This window comes from Ambystoma mexicanum, chromosome 1p (assembly GCF_040938575.1).
Source record: "Ambystoma mexicanum isolate Mex_15411 chromosome 1p, UKY_AmexF1_1, whole genome shotgun sequence".
Taxonomy (NCBI): domain Eukaryota; kingdom Metazoa; phylum Chordata; class Amphibia; order Caudata; family Ambystomatidae; genus Ambystoma; species Ambystoma mexicanum.
This window is the reverse complement of record NC_090921.1, coordinates 324105174-324125231: the sequence shown is the minus strand read 5'-3', so window position 1 is coordinate 324125231 and position 20058 is coordinate 324105174. Positions and strand designations below refer to the sequence as shown.

The 20058-nt window shown below is 48.8% G+C and overlaps 1 protein-coding gene across 1 annotated transcript in view; it reads right to left on the bottom strand.

The window, feature by feature from the left end:
* Positions 1 to 752: 752 nt before the first annotated feature.
* The window catches only part of CIMAP1D (CIMAP1 family member D), a 101215-nt gene continuing 81909 nt past the window's right edge, over positions 753 to 20058 (bottom strand). The window contains exons 3-4 of the mRNA XM_069648002.1: positions 18387 to 18500; positions 753 to 3485 (exon numbers count right to left, since the gene is read on the bottom strand). Of these exons, the coding sequence (XP_069504103.1) occupies positions 3001 to 3485; positions 18387 to 18500 (599 nt within the window). The 3' untranslated portion in view covers positions 753 to 3000. The remainder of the gene's footprint in view (positions 3486 to 18386; positions 18501 to 20058) is intronic.

The following is a 20058-nucleotide window of genomic DNA, read 5'->3' as shown; positions in this document are numbered from 1 at the left end:
GTTTAGACATCCCACAGTTATAACCACCAAGGCTAATGCCACTGACCTACCCTACCAATTTACTTCCCCCATTCCCTTTTGAGCATATTGACACTCAGCTAATCTCTCCTAACACCCCACACTGCCCTCCTTATCTTGAGACCACCTGCTTCCCCCAAACGTATTTTACCTGATCTTGACCTTCTTCTGCATTCCCTTGTAACAGAATACCCCATTGATCTCCTGTGGGACATCAACCACGCTAAAATGCCCCCACCAAATTGGACTTGACTCGGCATCCCTGCTCCCATGCTCCCTCGGGTCACATTTTTCCCTACTAGCCCTCACTGCTCCCAAGCCCATCTCTATTAAACCAGGGGCGGCTGGTGATTTTTTTTTTGTTTTTTTGTGGAGGCACAAATGAATAAGCTGCACATTTGGTTCTGTAGGGTAAAACATGAACAAATCGAATGAATGCCAAGTCACCAGCAAAACACAGGACCATTTTCCAAAGCATTGTCAGGATACAGATGCCCACAATGTATGCCCTTATTTCACTGTAAGAACACATTAAGGTTGGTGTGTAGCAATAATACCAGTACTACAGGTGTAAGAAAACCCGATGATGGCTTCTCTGCGTTAGTACTGCCAAACACTGTAAGACAATGCTTTTCTTGTATTTTCTCAAAAATGCCAGCGTTTTTCAATGAGAGTTGTCTTGGTATTATCCTGTAAAATACATGTCCATGGTGCAAGGTTGGCTATCATCCTGCGCCATGTGTTTGGTGGTGGAGGTTCTATCTTGCACCACGGAAATGGGTTTTGCAGGGCAATATGATTGCGTTAATCTTTAATGCATGCAAACAAAAATGAAATATCTGTATGGATTTAATAATTAAACGGCAATATTGCCCTCTGCTCCATCGTCAAATGCATAGCAGGGAGTGGGGCCTACCTTGCACTCTCGAACCTACTCGCTAAGTAATTTGGCGTTGAGATAAAAGTAATTTTGTCAAAGTCACTTTTTTTTTGTACCTCCAACGTTGCAATGAGAAGCCGTGTCCTACCAAAAATACAAATACGAAATGAAAAAATGTGTTAAAGCGTTGCTGATTTTATTAAGAACCAAAATAATGCAGAGACGGTTACTAAAATCACAAGTGAAAATTACCATGTGCAAATATCACCTCGTGTCCCACTCCATTTTCCGGGAATGGTGATATGTGCGCTGCATGGGTGAGGCGAGGAGGAGGTGGAGGTGATTGAAGGGTCTGATCTGATATTGAGGTCCCTTGGCTGGTCCAGGTCCTGAGGTACCATTGTATGTTTCAATCTAAGGCGAGGTTCTTGGACGCTCTGATGGTGATCAGGCTTCTGGAGATGTTGCATGTATTATCGTATCCCTGTGGGCAGCACTCTGCTTCTGGGGGTGCCTTCAGATCTGGGGTTGGCAGGTCTGATGGAATCATGAGGTGACCTGTTCCCTGTGCACGTAGCAGGTTTTTGAGTGCTTGGGCATTGGATGTGGGCGGTCTAGTTTGCACTCTGTTTCCTTTCTCCCTATTAAGCGGTATGATATGATATGAAATTTTATTTGTATCGCGCTCATACACAAGTCTTTCAGAGTGCGATGAGGCAAGGGAGGGGAACAATGGAAGACAAAACAACGATCTTATTAGGTGCAGTGACATTGAGAACTCTCAAGTGCAGGGGAGAGGGAAGGGGGAAAGTGTATGGGAAAGGGGAGAAGTGGAAAGTTCTGAGCAAGGGATACAAACAACAACTGGTAGTGTAGCCACCAGGGTGGCAAGTGCAAGGTTTAAAGCGCAAACAAAGGGTGTCTAATAAGTGCAGGTAAGAGGACTGTAGGGTTACAGATACAGACCCAAGTGCAAGGGTTGCTAGACGGCAGTGCGGGTGTGTGGCTCGGTGGGGAGGGAACTGGTCCCGAAATCAGATGGTACCAGGTGCCGAAGCAGACAGATCAGCAGGGTAGAGGAAGAGTGAAGGCAGAAGCAGAAGGTCTTGAGGAGCTTCCAGAACCTGAGATGGTTCTCCTCAAGTTTCAGAGTGGCACAGAGGCTGTTCCAGAGGGGGGCTACAGCCAAGGAAAGAGATCTACCCCCAACTCGCTGCTTGTAGAAACGACTGTTCCTGAGGGAGTTGGACGTGGAGGAGCGAAGAGCTCGAGGGGCAGTTATTACGGAGGGAGAGTTGAAGGTATTTTTGAACCAGGCCCTAGAAAGCCTCGTGGACAAAGCGAAGGGTCTTGAATTTAATCAGTAGCTCTGTGGGGATGTCACAGGGTGCTGGGTTAACCTACAAGGTCTCCATGTTATGGGCCCAAAGTCTGTGTGCAGATTACCCTCAGATTCATAAAAACAAAAGTAAAATGAATAAACTGGCTACATACGGTGGTAAAGCAGCCGGAGAAATCTCCAGACGTCCCTTGGGATATTTATGCTGGCGGCAACAGCGTCTGTCCATTGCTTGGTAATCTGGTAACCCACCACAAGGCTGACATGATCAAGGCAATGTGAGACTCTAATCTCCCTCCCCGGGCATAGAAATAGAAATCAAACGGAATCAACAGGATTTCAAAGTTATTTATTTTAAGTAATTACTTTAGGTTTTATTGTCAATCTCTGCTTCTTTTTCATTTCTGGCCTCCTGCTTAAGTACCGTATTTGATTATTTGACCAAATCCCCCTTCACACCACCTTTTACTTCCGATGTTTTGGAAGTTGAAATTATTCAAGACAGGTATTTTTAAAGCAAGGTTCTTCCCTAGCGGAATTATCGGGAAGTGATCTTCACAAGTTAACCAGCCAGAGGGAGACAGAGTAAAGGAAAGGCTTAGCCTCTAGCAGCTTCTAGATCTTTTCATGCGTCTAATGGAAAGATTGCTTTAGGTATTGAAACCTAAAGCATATTTCAAGGCAGTCATGAAATAAAGATGAGGTCAGTAACAGAGAAATAAGGCACTAAAAACACTTAAAACCAATTGAATTTTCACTCCATTCAATATGTGACATCAACAATAAGTGGGGTCATGAACTCAGAATGTCGCACCCCCATTGAGAAGGAGGGGGCCCGGACCCTGTGCGCTGTCACCCTTTCGGGGCTGTGCGTCCCGGGTCCCGGTGTTTCACTGACTCTGGCTGAAGCGCTGTGACGCCCAAGCATGGAGTAGGCTGGCCCCCGGCGTTTATAGGTGCCAGGTTCGGTGCTGTTGTACTGTCCAGGTCCCGGTGTCTGTGCCAGGTCCTCAGAGTATCCCCCAGATCTGGTACGGCCAGCTACACTGTAGCTGGGTGTCGAGGACTTGTTTGGTACTTGGGAGCCTAGCAGTGAGGGAAGATGGTAGCTATTGGGAGCCGGAACAGGGTCCACAATACGGTATCTGGTACGGGTTCCCATGGTATATGAAGGTGGTCGCTGGTGGGTCACCACAGGAGCTTTCTCAGGACTGTAGACTCCTGGCCCGGGTATCGTCTGCTTGAAACCTGACATACAGAGGTAGAAAGGGTGTTAATATTCAGCCAAAACACAGGCAGTCCTTGAGATGAACACTATCCTGAACCCATGATGCACTGACCACAGGTGGCACCTGCAGTCACAGGGATATGATATCATATGGCATTTATAACGTGCCTATAAATAAGTGTTTCAAGGCGTGACAAGGCAAGGTAGGGGGAACAGAGGGAAGACAGAGACAATGATCTTACTAGGTGCAAGTGCAGGGTAGGGGGAAGGGGAAGAGTGTGAGGGGAAAGGGGGAGGGGGCAGTACATGGGATCAACAGTGAAACAAAATAAAAAAATAAAAAACATTGAATATAAAGTGCCGCCAGCTGATGGCAAGGATAAGTGCAGGCATCAAGTGTCAAGTGTTGGTAGGGGACTGTAGGGATACAGAAACAGCCCCCGAGTGCAAGGGTTGCCAGGTGGGCAGTGCAGGTGGGAGAGCGCCTCTCCGGGGTATTTAAGCGACCAGGGATGGTTCGGGAGGGGGGTGACGGTTGGACTTGGCGATTGTGAAGTCCTGTCGCCTGCTCCCGAGCCTTCCCTGTAGCTGGGCCTAGGGTGTCGAAATTAGAGACGGTGAGGTAGGGTCTGGTCAGGCGTTAGTGGCGGGGGGTTGTTAGGTATAGTTATAATTACGGCGGTTTAAAAAAAAATGGTGTTTTTGTAAACACTTCAGTATTACAGGGGTATCGTAAATAAGTTACCCCCCCCCTTACTGGAGCCGCCAACGGCGTTTCTCTTGGATCCTGTCGGGCGGTTTTGGTTTGTGCCATGGTTTTGCCCTGCCCGGGTTTTTGTTGTCGGTGGGGGAGCCGGGGTCCTGCGGGGGAGCGGGAATAGTCGAGGGGCACATCCTTCCTCTTGCAAGTGGCGGGGGGTCACCTGATTGTCCCCAGCACCCGGTGCCGGTCCCGCTCTGCCCGGGTCTTACTGGTTTCGTCCTGGGATTGAAGGGTCCTTGTGCGCGGTTACAGCCTTCTGGCACAGGGGGCAGAGCAGTCCTCTTAAAGGGACCGCTCTTCTTTTCAAGTGACTGCAGGGTAGTGCGGTGCAGCTAGTGAGCCACCAGGGGGCGGGCCGGAGCTGCTTTTAGGTTTCTCATAGGGGTTCCCAGGGTTTTTTCAAAAAAAAAGAAAGAGACATATTTCAGTGAGCTATCAGACTAGTTGTGCATGATGGTGGGTCAGGGAGCAGGCAAGAAAGGGATGGTTGATGCTAGGGCTCTGAGGGAGGCCGTGGAAATCATCAGCAGTGCATCTAAGGCCCAGCTGGAAGGGGCGGTGGGGGAAGTCACGGGCGAGGGGGCGATAAGGGGGGGTAGACCGCAGCGTAGAGCTGCAGCTGATGGGGCTCTCGCGGCAGTGGTGGCTTGCACCCCCACGGCGGGGAGAGGGGAGGTGTGGGAATCCAGGGGCAGGAAGACGAGGAGGGAAATAGACAAGAGGGCGTCCGGGGGAGAAATGATTTCGGGGGGCAGCCATCTAGTGAGGGAGTGAATGATAGCTTAGGGAAGCTGTGAGTGCTCAAAAGGAGGTGGCTCAGGTGAACCACGGCGGGGCCATTGATGAGGCGCAGAAGGGGGTGGCAGGGCAGAGGGGAAGAGGGGGTAAATACCTGCAGAAGAGTGCGGGTGGGAGAAGGAGGGAGAGGTCCACATCAATTGAGGAGGATAGGGTGGGGCGCGGACTGCCCCCCCGGGGAGGAGGAGTGAGGGCGGAGGGTGCTGCACAGCCCCCGCGGGTCCTGTGGAGGTAGAGGGTTTGAGAACGGCCCCTCCACGGTCAGCGCACGGAGAGCCTAGAGGGTGCAGCATGGCCCCTAGCAATGTGGACTCCAGGGTTGAGGTCGGAACGCCTCGCCCGAGAGAAGAGGACCAGGCAGGGGTTTCCGCGGCCCTGCCGAGAAGACGTCAAAGGAGTGGTGGGGCGGAAGCCCCGGGCTCTCAGGAGGATGATCAACTCGACTGGGGCACGAGCTTGCAGCCACAATGGTATTTGAGGGGTGATGAAGGTGGTTTGGAGGATTATGTGGGGCAGTGGGAGGGGGAAGGTTATAGGGCGGTGGGGGAAAGAGGGGGAGGAGAGAAGATATTGGGGGTGGGATCTGGAAAGGCAGGTGCAGGGGGGTCGGGGGATAGGAGGTCGGGGGAACTGTTGGCTGGGTGAGTCTGCTGACATGGTTTGTCCCCGCAGTAGGAGCCCTCTAAGAAAAGAGATGAGGAGCATCGGTGGGGACGCCAGACCGCAGACGGCCGGTGTGGAAAGAGGTGAGCAGGAAAGGGAATGGTCTTCTGCATGGCAGAGAGGGGTCACAAGAAGGGGGACGGTAAATGAAGGGTCTGGACTGCAAGGGGTAAGGAAAGAAGTTGGTGTACAGGCCATTGGAGCCTTGGGGGTTGAGAAGAGCATTTGCTCAGTGGAGATCCAAACGGACAAGGTGGTGGAGCCATTGGGGCTCGAGGTGCAAGATGGAAAAGAAAAGGAGGTTGAAGTGAAAGGCAAGGAGAAAAAACTGCCATACATGGGGATAACAAAACCGTTGGGGGCGCACTTGATGGCAGCGACCAGGGAGAAGATTTAGGCGGGGGAATTTGTAGACATTTTTAAATTGCTCCATAGGGAAGTGAGAGCTAAGGAGGGGTCTAAAGAAGAGGAGAGGGAACTGGCTGCGCGCCCAAGGGTACCGGTGACTATTGAGAATTGGACGTCGGCATTTATCATTTATGCCAGTGTTTATTGTGAAAAATTCCCTGAGCGTTGTGTGGCCCTACTTAAATATATGGACGTAATTAGGAAGGCTTTCACGAGTTTTGGGGGCTTTGCCTGGGTAAGGTATGATGAGGAATTCAGAGCGAGAATGGCGGAGAACAGTCAGGCGATATGGGGGGAGATAGATATGGATCTTTGGCTGCAATGGATGGCCCCAACGAGGCCTGCCCCGACATTGCACACAGCAAGTGGGCTGCCGGTGCCATTCCGGCCCTTTCTTGGTCGCCCCACCCATGAAGGGGCGGGGGAAGGAGGCAGAGGGCAGTCCTCAGCGGCATGTTGGGCGTTTAATAAGGACGGCTGCACAAGGACCCTGTGTAGGTTCAGGCATGAATGTAGCAAGTGTGGAGGAAAACACCCTCTTACGCAGTGTTTCCAACAGGGAGACAGGGGGAGGGGGAGAGGTTCAGGCAGAGGGGTTGTGGGGAAAAGCTTCTACGCCAATTAAAGTGGGGGTGCTGCAGAAATGGTTGCAATTTTATTCAGACAGGGAAGGGGCGAAGATTTTGAGTGAAGGGTTTAGTCAAGGTTTCAGATTAGGGTACCAGGGTCCAAGGGTGCGCCGGTGGGCTGAAAATCTGAAGTCAGCCAAAGAAAATGTTGAAGTGGTAAGGAAAAAATTGAGCAAAGAAATAGTGGCGGGAAGGATTGTAAGGCCATTTCATGACCTGCCGGGTGACTTAGTTATATCCCCACTGGGGGTCGTACCCAAGAAAGCTCAGGGGGAGTTTCGATTAATACTCCATTTGTCATGGCCGGAGGGCATGTCAGTCAATGATTTCATTGCCCCGGAAGAATGTGGGGTTGTATATGCAAGTGTTGACCAGGCAGTGGAGCTGGTAAGGAAAGAAGGGCGGGGGGCCTTCATGGCCAAGTGTGACATCAAAGCGGCTTTTAGGTTATTGCCGGTGCACCCGGAGGGTTTTTGGTTGTTAGGCTTGCAGTTTGAGGACCGCATATACATAGACAAAGCCTTGCCAATGGGGTGCGCAATTTCCTGCGCGCTGATTGAACGATTCAGCTCCTTCTTACAATGGGTTTTTTCATTTAACTCGGGGTGGGAGAGTGTGCTGCACTATCTGGACGATATTTTGGTCATTAGTGGGGCAGATAGAGAGGGAGAGTGCAAGGGAATGCTAAAGTTGTTTCAGGAGCTAATGAAGGAGTTGGGTGTGCCGTTAGCGGAAGACAAAACTAAAGGGCCTGCAGTGGTGTTAACATTTCTGGGAATTGAACTGGATTCAGTGGCTATGACCTCACGCTTGCCGCACGACAAGGTGAGCAAACTGGTGGTGTTGCTGGAAAGGGCGGTAGGAGCCAAGAAAATGACGCTGGTTGACATGCAGACATTGGTAGGGCATTTGAATTTTGCATGCAAGGTGGTGGCCCCAGGACGGACGTTTTGTAGGAACATGGCGAGGGCTATGGTGGGAGCAAAGTGCCCACATCATCGGAAAAGAGTATCAGGGTCAGTGAGGGAGGACTGCAGAATTTGGCTGTGTTTTTTGGAGAAGTTTAATGGGGTGTCAATGTGGTTGGAGGGAGACCCGGTGACATGGGAAGTACAGATATTTTTGGACGCAGCAGGAGCAGGAGGTTTTGGAGTATTTTGGGGGGGGAAATGGTGTGCGGAGAAATGGCCTGATCTGTGGTTGAAGGAGGGAAGGAGTATAGCATTCCTTGAATTTTTCCCATTACTGGTGGCAATGGAGTTGTGGGGGAAGGATTTGCAGGATAGGAAAGTGAATTTCAATGTGGACAATGAATGCGTGGTCCATGTGGTAAACAGGCACTCAGCAAGGGATCAGAGGGTGGCAAGACTCATGAGAGAGTTTGTGCTGCGATGCATGGAATTGAATGTGGTGTTTAAGGCAACGCATGTGCCAGGGAAGGATAATGGCATCGCTGATGCATTATCTTGTTTTCAATGGCAGAGATTCCGTGGATTAGCTCCAGATGCGGATCAGGAGGGGCAGCAGATTCCGGAGGAGCTGTGGAAGATAGGAAGATGAGAGCCCTGGCTTTGGTGGAGGGTTCATTGGCCGGGGCGTCTAAGGAGTCATACAGGAGGGCCTGGGAGGATTTTATTGGGGGGGAGCGCGTAGTTGGAAGGGTAGATGAGATGCGGAAGAGCGGAGGAGGGATGATGTCATGAACTTCCTCCTGAGGTGCATGGACAGGGGCTGGTCAAGAGCAACTATAGCAGGGAAGTTAGCAGGAATTGCTTTCTATGGGAAATGGTTTTGGGGTTTCCAGCCGAGTGGGGGGGAAATGGCGAGTAGGATATTGGAAGGATGGGCGAGGGAAAGTAAGAGGGACAAGGGCAGGAGGAGGCCGATATCGGCTGAATTGCTGCAGAGGTTGGTTAAGGCAGTAGGGGGAGTTTGCTGGTCGGTATGGGAGGGGGAGCTTTTTGCGACCTGTTTTACGTGGTTATTTTTCGGGGCTTTTCGGGTTTCGGAGTTGGTGGGGGGGAAAAAGGGGGTCTGGGGGATTGCAGAGGGAGGATGTACAAATCACAGAATGGGGTTTGGACATCAAGATTAATAAGTCTAAAACGGACCAGAAGGGGAAGGGTTCCTGGGTTTTGTTGGGGCAGGGGAGCAAGGACTTATGCCCAGTGCAGGCAGGGAGGTTGTGGAAGGAGCGGTGTGGAGGGAAGACAGGCTTGGTGTTTAAGCATGAGGATGGGCCGCCGGTTTCAGCGGCACAAGTTTTGGGGGTATTGCGGAAGGCTCTGCTAGTGGTAGGAGAAAAGGGAGAGGATTTTGGTACACATTCTTTCAGGATGGGCGCAGCATCGGAGGGTAACAGGTTGGGTTTTTAGGAGACTAAGGTGAAAAGTTTGGGGCGTTGGAGGTCTGGGAGATACAAGGGGTATGTCAGGGAGTTTCATAAAGGGGAATTTTGAAGGAAGGTGGCAGAAGTTGGCTGACAACAGCGTGGGGGTTGTATCTATTGTGGTGGTAATTTTGTAATTTCTTTTTCAGATGCTGTGCGAAAGGAGGGGGAGTTGGCGCGAGTGTGGATTGTCGGCCATTCGGGCTGGGAAAGAAGCGGAGAAAAGGGTTATGGGCAGGCAACTGGGGTGTAGCTACAAGGATCTGGTGGTAAGATGGCAAGGGTTAGGCGGCCTGCGCTGGGACCAGTTGCTGCCTATGTTGGCGTGGTTGCCGGAACGCTACGGGGCGCCGGAGGTGTTGATTATTCACACTGGGGAGAATGACCTGGTAAGGGATATGGGGTGGCCCTGCTAAGGAAAATGAAAAGGGATTTAGTCTGGGTGCGGGAAAGGTGGCCTCAAGCAGAGGTGTTGTGGACTAAGTTGTTGCCGCGCAGAGTGTGGAGGGGAGCGAGGAGCGAGGGAGCGATAGAGCGGGCTAGAAAGGGGATCAACAGAGAAATGGGGAAGTTTTGTGCCTCTGTGGCGGTGCAGGTGCTGGAACATAAGGAAATAGTGTATGAGGGCTTTATGATCTTTAGGGAGGATGGTGTACACTTGTCGATTTATGGGAACAATCACTATTTGGCGGACCTGGGCTCTTGGCTGGGAGATTGGTTAAAGAGTTGGAAATAAAGTAAAGTTGTGGGGGAGGGGGGCAGAAAGAACACCTCTGGGGGGGTTTCTGGTGCCGGGGGCATGGCCCCTTTTGGGGGGAGGGAAGCACAATGGGGGAATGACACGGGAAAGGATGGGGTGGTGCTGTTTGCACAAGCGGGCCACCCCGGGGGAACAGGTATTGAGCCTGGAGGGGCATGGCCCCAGGGAGAAAGCGGGACGCCTGGAAAAGAGGTAAGGAGATGGTAGGGTCCAAGGGACAGTTAGGGAGGAAATGGCTTTATTTAATTATTTAATTGTTGGGGAAATGAAAATGTGTAATTAGTTAATTGGTTGTTTAAATATTTCATTAGTCTGTAAGGCCAAGGAGCCAGGTAAGCGTTTAATTGTAAGCTTTGGCCTGTCACATTAAAGCGACCTTTTCCACTTTTAAATGAGTCTGGGTTTTTGTGCAGTAAGCCAAAAGGAGGGCCCTGGGGGGAACGCAAAGCGTTTCCCACCGAGGAGGTTTTTGGCGCTGCACACGGCCAGCGAGTGGCCGTGGGGGCAGAGCGCCTCTCCGGGGTATTTAAGGGGCCAGGGAAGGTTCGGGAGGCAGGTGACGGTTGGACTTGGCGATTGTCCCGCCCTCCCACCCCTTCATTTTGGTTTAGGTCTGGGGTCTGGTTTATTAAACGGGGGGAGGACCATTGTATGTTGGTTATGCCGGGGTTTTTTACGTCCCATGGCAAGTTGTTAGGGGGTTTTTGGTGTATGTTAAGGGGTGATTGGCTGGTAGTTTTGTGTGACAGGTCGGGGCATTTAGTGAAGTTGTGATGTAAAATTTCTGTTGCTGATGTGGCAGGTCAGACTGGCTGCAGGTCATAGGAAGGGGGAGATTGGTGTAGATGGGAGTCTGAGAGGTATTGAAGTGGGTCTGGGCTCCGGGGGCATGGCCCCTTTTGATGTGGGGGGAGGGAAGCACAATGGGGGAATGACACGGGAAAGGATGGGGTGGTGCTGTTTGCACAAGCGGGCCACCCCGGGGGAACAGGTATTGAGCCTGGAGGGGCATGGCCCCAGGGAGAAAGCGGGATGCCTGGAAAAGGGGTAAGGAGATGGTAGGGTCCAAGGGACAGTTAGGGAGGAAATGGCTCTATTTAATTATTTAATTGTTGGGGGAAATGAAAATGTGTAATTAGTTAATTGTTTGTTTAAATATTTCATTAGTCTGTAAGGCCATGGAGCCAGGTAAGCGTTTAATTGTAAGCTTTGGCCTGTCACATTAAAGCGACCTTTTCCACTTTTAAATGAGTCTGGGTTTTTATGCAGTAAGCCAAAACAGAAATAGTGAGCTTTAAGCAGTCTCACTAGTCTTAACCACATTAAGCTTTCTCTTGTACGCTTTTGCCAATAACTGAAAACGTGTGTGTCTGTCAGTAACAAAACTGCCAACATAAAGTGGCTTAACAACATGTGACTGACTCGACACGAGCCCTAACCACCTTTCAAAAGTGACGATAACTTATGCTATCTCTTCCTCAGCCCTTCTGTCCGTCCAGAGGCCTTAGTACGCAACTTGACCAACGTTTTCCGGACTCTACTAACCATCCACAGTCATATTGTTGTGTTCAGAGGTGAGCATGATATTTGAATTTTTGGGCCCCAGCCCCCTTAGCCTTTCAAAAGCACTGCCGTAACATGTGGTTGAGTCTGCCAGAGCCATTCTAGTCGGTCAAAGGTTTGCCCGCCATCTAGCTGACTGTTCCACAACCCTCCTCATCTGCTAGGGGCATTAGCCTGACAGGGAAGGTTCCTAATTTCCCTGGAGAGCAGTCCAACTCTCACCTGACCATCTCTCGTCCCTCTGTTCGCCATCCCTGCTAGCAACCATAATTTACTTGGGTTTTGGTGCCTACAAATCCCTGATGAACTCACAGTGGGCTTCTGGGTTTCTTGATTCTATGCCCACTGATGAGCATCAGATCTCATTATACTGGGTTTAATTGTCAGAGTTCATTCAGGGAGAAAATGTAAAATCCCATTATTCCGAAACCGAAAATGTAGTTTTTTTTTTGCATCAAATGTTTGCACTTTTTCTCACAAATGTAAATGGTAAGTGTAAAAGGGGTAGTAATTAGTCAAGAAGGATTGTGGCGGTGTATGTCGGGGTTCCCCCCGCATTTCTTTAATTCGACAATTTCAGCATTTGCAGTAAAAAATGCACAGTGATCAGATAGATCCATTCAGCCAATCAGATACCACTAATCTCATAAAGGAAATCCCTCCCCTGAAAGCCATCACCCCAACGTTCATTTGGAAAGGAGCTATGTGTTAGTTTGTTCGTTTTGTTGAAACCATCAGGCCCTCGAAGACAGAGACTTTTTATTGAAAAGAGACTTAACTATCGATGAATCTAATAGCTAATACAGAACTGTCGACTCGTGCTGGGAAGGATCAAGTGTGTGCTGTGCTCTGGAGATCCACCTTGTCCCGTGCTCAAAACGTGAGGAAGGGAGACCCCTGGAAATCATATCCTGACTTATTATTTGTGAACACTTCTCCCTTTATTGAAAACCCAATGCCAAACTCTTTTTGTAATTAGTTGTATGGATTGGGCAATAGGTTTTTAAGTGTAGGCCTTTTTTACTTTGACTAGACGCCACAAGCACAGCCTTATTTTTCATTTGATGGTCTCATCTTCCTCCGATCTTAGATTTAGGTTTAGGTTAGGCATTTTTCCACCCTACACTTACAATGTAATAAACACCCGTGAACTGTGATCACTTATATCTGTCTTAACAGTTGCCACCATGAGTTCCTTGAGTTCCTTACAGGGTACACTTCTATTGATACTGCAAACTCTGCATTTGCTGTGTCATTCTCCTCTGCCTCCTCATCATCACTTCTTTGCAACATCAGTGTCTGTTCCCGTCTGGACTCTGATGTAACATAATCTTTGTCCTGATCATTATGATCTGACCCAGAGAGTGAGACCTGGGATTTTCATTCTCCTCTCGCAGTTCAAGTACTAAAAATGTTGATCGGTTTTATGTGATATTCTTGAGTATTAAAGGATGCACGCAAAAAAGACTGATTGTTTTCTGCCTATTTGGTGCAGCCTTTAATTTTCACTAATATCACTTTTCACTCCCCACCCCAAACCCTCTGGAAAACAAAATCCTCTGCCTGCCCTCACCTTTACAATTGTGGGGGGTTACACCTCTCGATCCCCATTTATCCCCCGCCGCCTACCTGGCATAACCATTCCTATCCAACCCACACACTCTCCTCACAGACAGACACACGCACTCACAAACACAAACACACTCACACGCAGAAACACACACACTTATTTGACCACCCGCCCCCTTCCTTCCACACAACACTCCTCCAAACAAGCACATTACCCAACACCCTACCCACCACGCTGCAAACATTCTCCCTACACACACACCCACACACACACTTACATACACTTACCTAATACATCTGCAGCTTCCTTCCTGGCCGGGCAGTGCCTGTCAGCCCCTGCACACACTCATTTGCATCCAGGGTGTGACAGATCGATTTAGAAAGACTGCTTGGATCAATCTCAGAGCGGTCTTTCTAAATCAGTCTTTTTTTATTTTGGATAAAATAAACATTTTCACTCCACACCATTTTGATCTTCCCTGATCTTTAGTAGATAAGATCTGCACACCTCCCTCTTCTGCCCTTGAGATAGTGGATGGAAACGAAAGTGCAACCTTCTCTGTTAATCTCAGTGGATGCACATTGTCGGAGTACAATGCCCATGCATTTTCTTGTACTGACAAATCTGTCACAAGTGACTTGTCACAGGGGTGTGGAAAGAGAGAGACGTGATTGCTTCAATTGACCACATGCGTGGCAACCCCAGTAAACACAGCAAGAGCAGCCACAGGAGTTAAAATACCACGTGCAGCACGTCATCACCTGCTTCTTGTATCTTTGTCCCAAATGTGTCCAAATATTGGTCACCCGCTACCTCTCTGAACCTCTTCTGCTGTCTCTGCAAATCAGGTAGGCATGCCTCTCACAAACGCAACCTCATGGATGTCTAGTTACTTCCACTCCTCCTTCCAGATGACACATGATGGCATGTGTATTGCCCACCTGTTCAAGAGACAGGTGCTTACTGCTGTGTCACGCCCCACCTTCCCAAATCTAGGACGCTCCCACCAAGAAAAATCAGGAAAGCGTGACTCTCCTTCCCAGAAGCTGTCCACAGGGATTCATGGCTCCTCCTGCTCCTCCTCCCAGATGACACCTGAAGGCATGTGTATTGCCCACTTGTTCAAGAGACAGGTGCTTACTACTGTGGCACGCCCCACCTTCCCAAATCTAGGACGCTCCTACTAAGAAAAATCAGGAAAGTGTGACTCTCCTTCCCAGAAGCTGTCCACAGGGATTCATGGCTCCTCCTGCTCCTCCTCCCAGGTGTCACCTGATGGAATCTGTCCTGTCCACTCCCTTCAAGAGGCATACACTGACTGTTGTGTAATCTGCCGCTCCTCTCCAAATCTCTGCTGCTTCCTCCCACCACAATCAGATGAGCACAACTCCCCCACAAGATACCCTCACAGATTCCCACTCCTCACACTCCTTGTTGAAGGTGTCACCCAATGGCAAATGTCTCATACACTCGCTTCAAGGGAATGACACTCACTGCATTGTCACCACCCTCCCCAAATATCTTACGATGCTCCTGTGTTGTTCTTCCACACCCAAAGCCCTGAAAGTGCCACGCAGCATTGCATAAGCAAAACCAACCCTCAATCTCACTCCCTGCCACGGTCCCAGTCACTCATTAACTCTTCCTACCCTTTTTCCTGCAACTAAAAGCATTCCAGTTTATTAGACATTTCCTAAATATCCAAAGCCTGCATCCAACATCAACCTGCGGACTCACTGAGAAGGACTGGGAGTTCCAGCCGCCTGTCCCCTTTAAGCCACGAGGGCAAGCTTCATATGAACCTTTTCAAACGTTTGTCTGAGGTTCGTCCTTGACGAATCCAAAAATTCTAGTGATTCGGGTTTGTTGTGGGAAAGTCTAATAAATATGGACCGGGTGCCTAATTCTTTACTTTGGTTTAATTGTTTTACATATTTACTCTTCACCACCATTTCCTGCCACTTGCATTACCAAGCCACCAGAGATCACAAAGTACCCATGTAAATGTGCTACTGTGTAAATACTGGTTCACTGACTAATTTATGTAAAATGTTTTGAATGTTCTCATATTTTTCAAATGTCCCCTTTCTATGTTCCTGTGTTCAATGCCATCACCATCTGACTTACCCCGGATCAGAATATTATGCAACTTGTGTAAACGCAGCTCCGCTCTAAGGCTGATTTCGACGCTGTTGCTCTCTGCGCTGCATTTCTGGTAGAAGTGGGCCACACTACCAAGTAAAAACCAAATACAACTTCCATGTGGCAGTTGATGTAGCCAGGGTGGTTGAGGGAGTTGCTGTTAACGTTTTGACTGTGAATCACTTCATACCAAGTTGAAATCCTGTGTCACAAGACCTGGAGGCAACGGCTCCAGTTTTAGAGGTGATTAAGAATAAGCTGACATGGCGACTACTTCACAGAGACAATGAAAATGTGTTCTGCCTTGATCTGGCTTGAGTAACTTGTAGAGAGCTGCCAGTACAGAGAAAGGGGTCCTCAGGCCAGCGTGAGAGGTTCTTCCTTGGGTAAGAGTTTCCGGCCGTCACTTGCTTGGAACTTCACCCTCAATATAGTAAAACAACAGGTTTTTAGAAACGTTCATCTGCTGCTACCATGAAGCTTCAGTGGTCATATATAAAAGCATTTAGGCTGCTCTTGGATGGTCTGGGGGAATTGAAATCTGGGCTCCTAGGATTCTTCAGAGAGTTTATTGTTCTGGATCCACCCTCTAAGTTTGGCTTTTACCCACTGATTTGCCCATTAGTTCTGCAGATACTATTTGCTTGCTCCTTTAAGCCTCTGTGGTAGGCTCACCTGAAACTGTTGTCTTTTAAAGACTCTGGGCTAATATCCTCAGTGCATAGACTTGGAGCTCTAAGAGTTTAGATCTCTGGTCATCCTTATTTTTGAACTGTGTGTATTTTTGCAACAGAGAAGAGTGAAAACATTACCAATATAATTAAGATGTTCCCAGAGGCCTAAGGTGTGCTCATCGTTTAAGGTATTTTACATGCCCTCGCCCTTCTCCATGGCTGGCAGAAGAGAATGAAGTTTATACATCAAGTAGGGGGGCTTGAAATTAGGCACACACTGCGTGGACTTTTAGAAGACCCCCAGGCAAGTCTTGCGAGGCGGTGGAGCTGGTATGATCTGTGGCGGGGCGAGGACTGCTGCCTATGTTCTTTGCACTGGGGCAAACACATTGATGACACATCTTGGTGAGGACAATATGGGACAATGGACAGAGCTGGAGATAATAAAGACTGCGATCAGGCACGCACATTGGGTGGACGCAGCTGTTGCCGAGGAGGTCATGGAGGGTGGCGAAGAAAGCGGCAGCCATAGATAGAGCCCGTGGAGGATAAACATGGAGATGGCAGACTGGTATGGTGTAATGTGGCATGAGCTCATTAGATTTGACAAGCCATCATATTTCAGGCAGGATGAGGATAATTGTTCGGATTTATGGAAATGAGGAGTAGTTAATGACATAGATGGACATGACACATGGGTTCATGAAAGGAGGTCAGAGCGACAAGAGTGGATGGTGAGCCGGGGGAGTGGGTCACCATCTAGGGAGGGTCCCTCTGATTGCCAGAAGAAAGAAACAGATTTAAAGGGTACAAAAGTGTACAGTTGGGTGGTTACTTGGTCCCAGAGCTTGGAGGTACGTGGCAGAATGAAAGGAGGAAAGAAATAAGAGACTATAATGAAATCACAAAGAAAAGCAATGATGGGAAGGGAACATCAGAGGAAACAACGAGGAAAAGACCTGCTAAAGGCAGCAAGGGGAGGCGGGAGAAGAAGGTAGAAGGGGAATAAAATATATGTGATAAGAAGAGACAACATTGATGGGGTTCATGTAAACCTGTGCACGGATCTGAATCAAGTGGCCTTTCACCAGACAAATATTTGGAGTTAGACATTTATTGAGCCTCTCCTCCGGATGCTATGATAGGATATGGCATTTGTAACGCACCTATACACAAGTTTTTCAATGCGCGACGAGGCAAGGGAGGGGGAACAGAGGGAAGACAGAGACAATGATCCTACGAGGCACAGTGACATTCAGATCGCTCATTCAGATCCGTAGCGGGGGATAACAGAACAGGTTCATTTCCTTTGGAAGAAACCTGAAAGGAATGAAGCCCTGGGTGGCAACACTCACCTGAGCATGAGCTTGTTCATTATGAAGACCTATGAACTTGCAGGGATTCCCCTTCCTTATTCTCGGCAGGGGTGGACCCAGGCCTCCTAGACCGACATTAGGAATTCCCCTGGTGAATATTTTTTAGACCAGTGACCTGGACAAATCCCCCCACATTAATGATTCATTATCAACTCCAGGTGAAAGTTCAAAAGAAGCTGTGGTGGGCTCCACAATTCCAGACACGGTTAAGTCCACGTGCGGGGAGTTTGCTGTAAAAATCCAAATAAACACGGGTGTGCTGAATTTCAGCGTTAAGTATTTTATTTTGTACCTTTTGTGAATACCTCAACTTTTTTGTTTTATTAGGTATGTCCTCAAGGAAGGAGGAATTTGACAGGAAGAAGATTTGAGGGTAATGCTGGATCTGCAGTTAGTGAATCCACATTATTCTCTGTCTCCTCCATCTACCCACAACACATCCTCTAATTCTAAAGGTTGGTCGAAAACATGGTATGTTCTTCGAGGCAAGCTTGAGGAACAGTGCTGAAAGTCTCCACCTGCTTCTCCCCCCCCCCCGTCCCTGCTATGCCTTATAAATCAGTGGGACTTATGGTTGCAGTAAAATTCAGATTTTTCTTTAATGTTAGGGGATCTCTCATGTGATCTGAAGGACTCCAATGAGTGAGCATCGTGACCAGGGAGGAGTTCCAGCAAAATGGAAATTACGCCACACAATCACAGCATTCTATAGGATGCCCGGCGCATATTCAGAGGGAGACTGGCTGCAATGAAAATCAGGAGATTACCTGAGAGAAGGACACCGTACTGTGAAATGGCAGGAGTACTGGTGATAACCATTTCTGTATGACATGGGTGACTCTGATCGAGTCCTCCTAAACTATCAGGTCTGCCAGCCTCTCTGTGAAGTTCCAAATATCCCTACATGCAGTTCTGCGCTGCTCATAACCGCACAAGTCCTGGCCAAAAACTTACCATATTAAGTAAGAGACAACATAACTCAGAGCTGGCTCAACTATACACAAAGACACTTCCCCCACTAGTCATTCCTAAAGCCAACAGGATACTCTTTTCTAATGATAGCCCTATTCACAAGCGTCACTCCTATAACGTGTTGCACCATTAACCTACTACCTTACATGGTGACTGCTTTTCAGTGCTGCCAAACCTGTCCACGATCACACAACAGATCTTCCATCATGCTCACCTGGGACTTTTGTGCGAGACTGCATAGAGTAGGCTGGGCCACCTCCCTGGCCGAAGCGGGTGAGCTGCGGATCCACAAAGTAGCGGGGTCCTGGACTGGAGTCCTTGAAATACACTTGGAAAAACAAGAGACCTCGTCACCAACCAAGTGAGACATGAGAGAATTCAAGGATGAGGGGCGGGTCACAAGGTGGAGAGGAGACAGCGCAAAGAGGAAGAGATATATCAATAATTAACCAACAGAGTCATGCCACATAGCCATCACCAGGTAAGAAGGAACTTAGATGGCAGGGTCAGGAACCTCACACATGCATCATGATACATCATCAGCTGCCTGCATCTCCAACGGAGACATGAGGAACCTCAAGCGAGAGAGGGATAACTTTCGATGAGAGAAAATGTAATACTGTAGTTGAAATTTGGAGAAATCCATAATTTTTAGATTAATACAAATTGCAAAATTGTGGATATTTTTTGTATTATATTTGTGTGTGCGAAAACACCAAAATCAAATCCTTCAAAAATATGATAGTCAAAATGCTTTACCTAACAAATTAATTTTAAAAAAGGCAAGGAGCTTTTACTTACTGGCAAGTCCCCTGTGATTTGCCGAGTATGCCAGTGTTAGCAAGGTCAGGCTTACACTCTGCATCCCATGTAAGCTTCCTGGGAGTCTCCCTGCAGCCTGATGTATATGTAAGATTGAGCATTTGGGTGTAGTGATAGTTTCGCTCTCTGGTTGGGATTCTTGCTTGGTTAACAGTGCAATGTCCTCTGTGTATTTCTGTGCTATGTCACGCTTCTGCTCTGCTGATTTCCAGTTGCAGTGCTATTGGTCCAGCATCTCTTAGTATGTCTGATCGCCATGCTCTCAGTTTTACTCTCCACATTGATGCTGCACGTCTGCACTTTGCCTGCCCACCCACTCCCGACAGAGGCACAAAGGGGGGTTGCCGGCGTGGACTATGTGTATCTATCATCAATGATACATGGAGTGGGTTCATAGCTTACAGAAGTGTAAGTGTTGTCCCTGTCACCTCAAGAATTGGCCCTCTAGCTCACTCTCTTCACAACGCGGCTGGACTCCCACTGGGCTGGGCTGGCCAATGAGTCTAATGTGCCTATTTATGCCTCAGCGCCAGGTCTAGTTCCACTTGCACCTCGTCATGTGAAGTGGCGTGCCTCTTCCCAAAAGCCAGCTATGGCTTGTGCGTAGCAGGCCTACCCTAAGCAGTTCGTCTGCAGTGTGGTGCATTGAACCCGCACTGAAGCACCATCACATTAGGGTTGTGCGGCCCACCCAGAAGGGCTTGCCTCCCAGTTTTCCTCTGAACACCTACAAATGCACCACTGCCCCACCCACCTGCCCATCTACCACTCCTCCCTCTCCCCGCGCCACCGTTCTGCATGATTGATGGCTGCCTAGCACTATGAAGGGGCCTTCTGACATCAGCCCACGGCCCCCCAGTTCTGATGACGAGTTTGAGTGGGCAATCAGAGAGTGAGGATTACGGTTGCCATGTCAACCTTGCTAGAGTTGTAGCTGCTCTGCGTGCCCCTCACGAATCCCTCTCATATGTTTCTGTGGTTTATACCATATTTTGCATTTTATCAAATAGTTGGTCTAACTCAATGTGCTGGTACATTAGAGTACTATTTAGTCAAATGAAAAT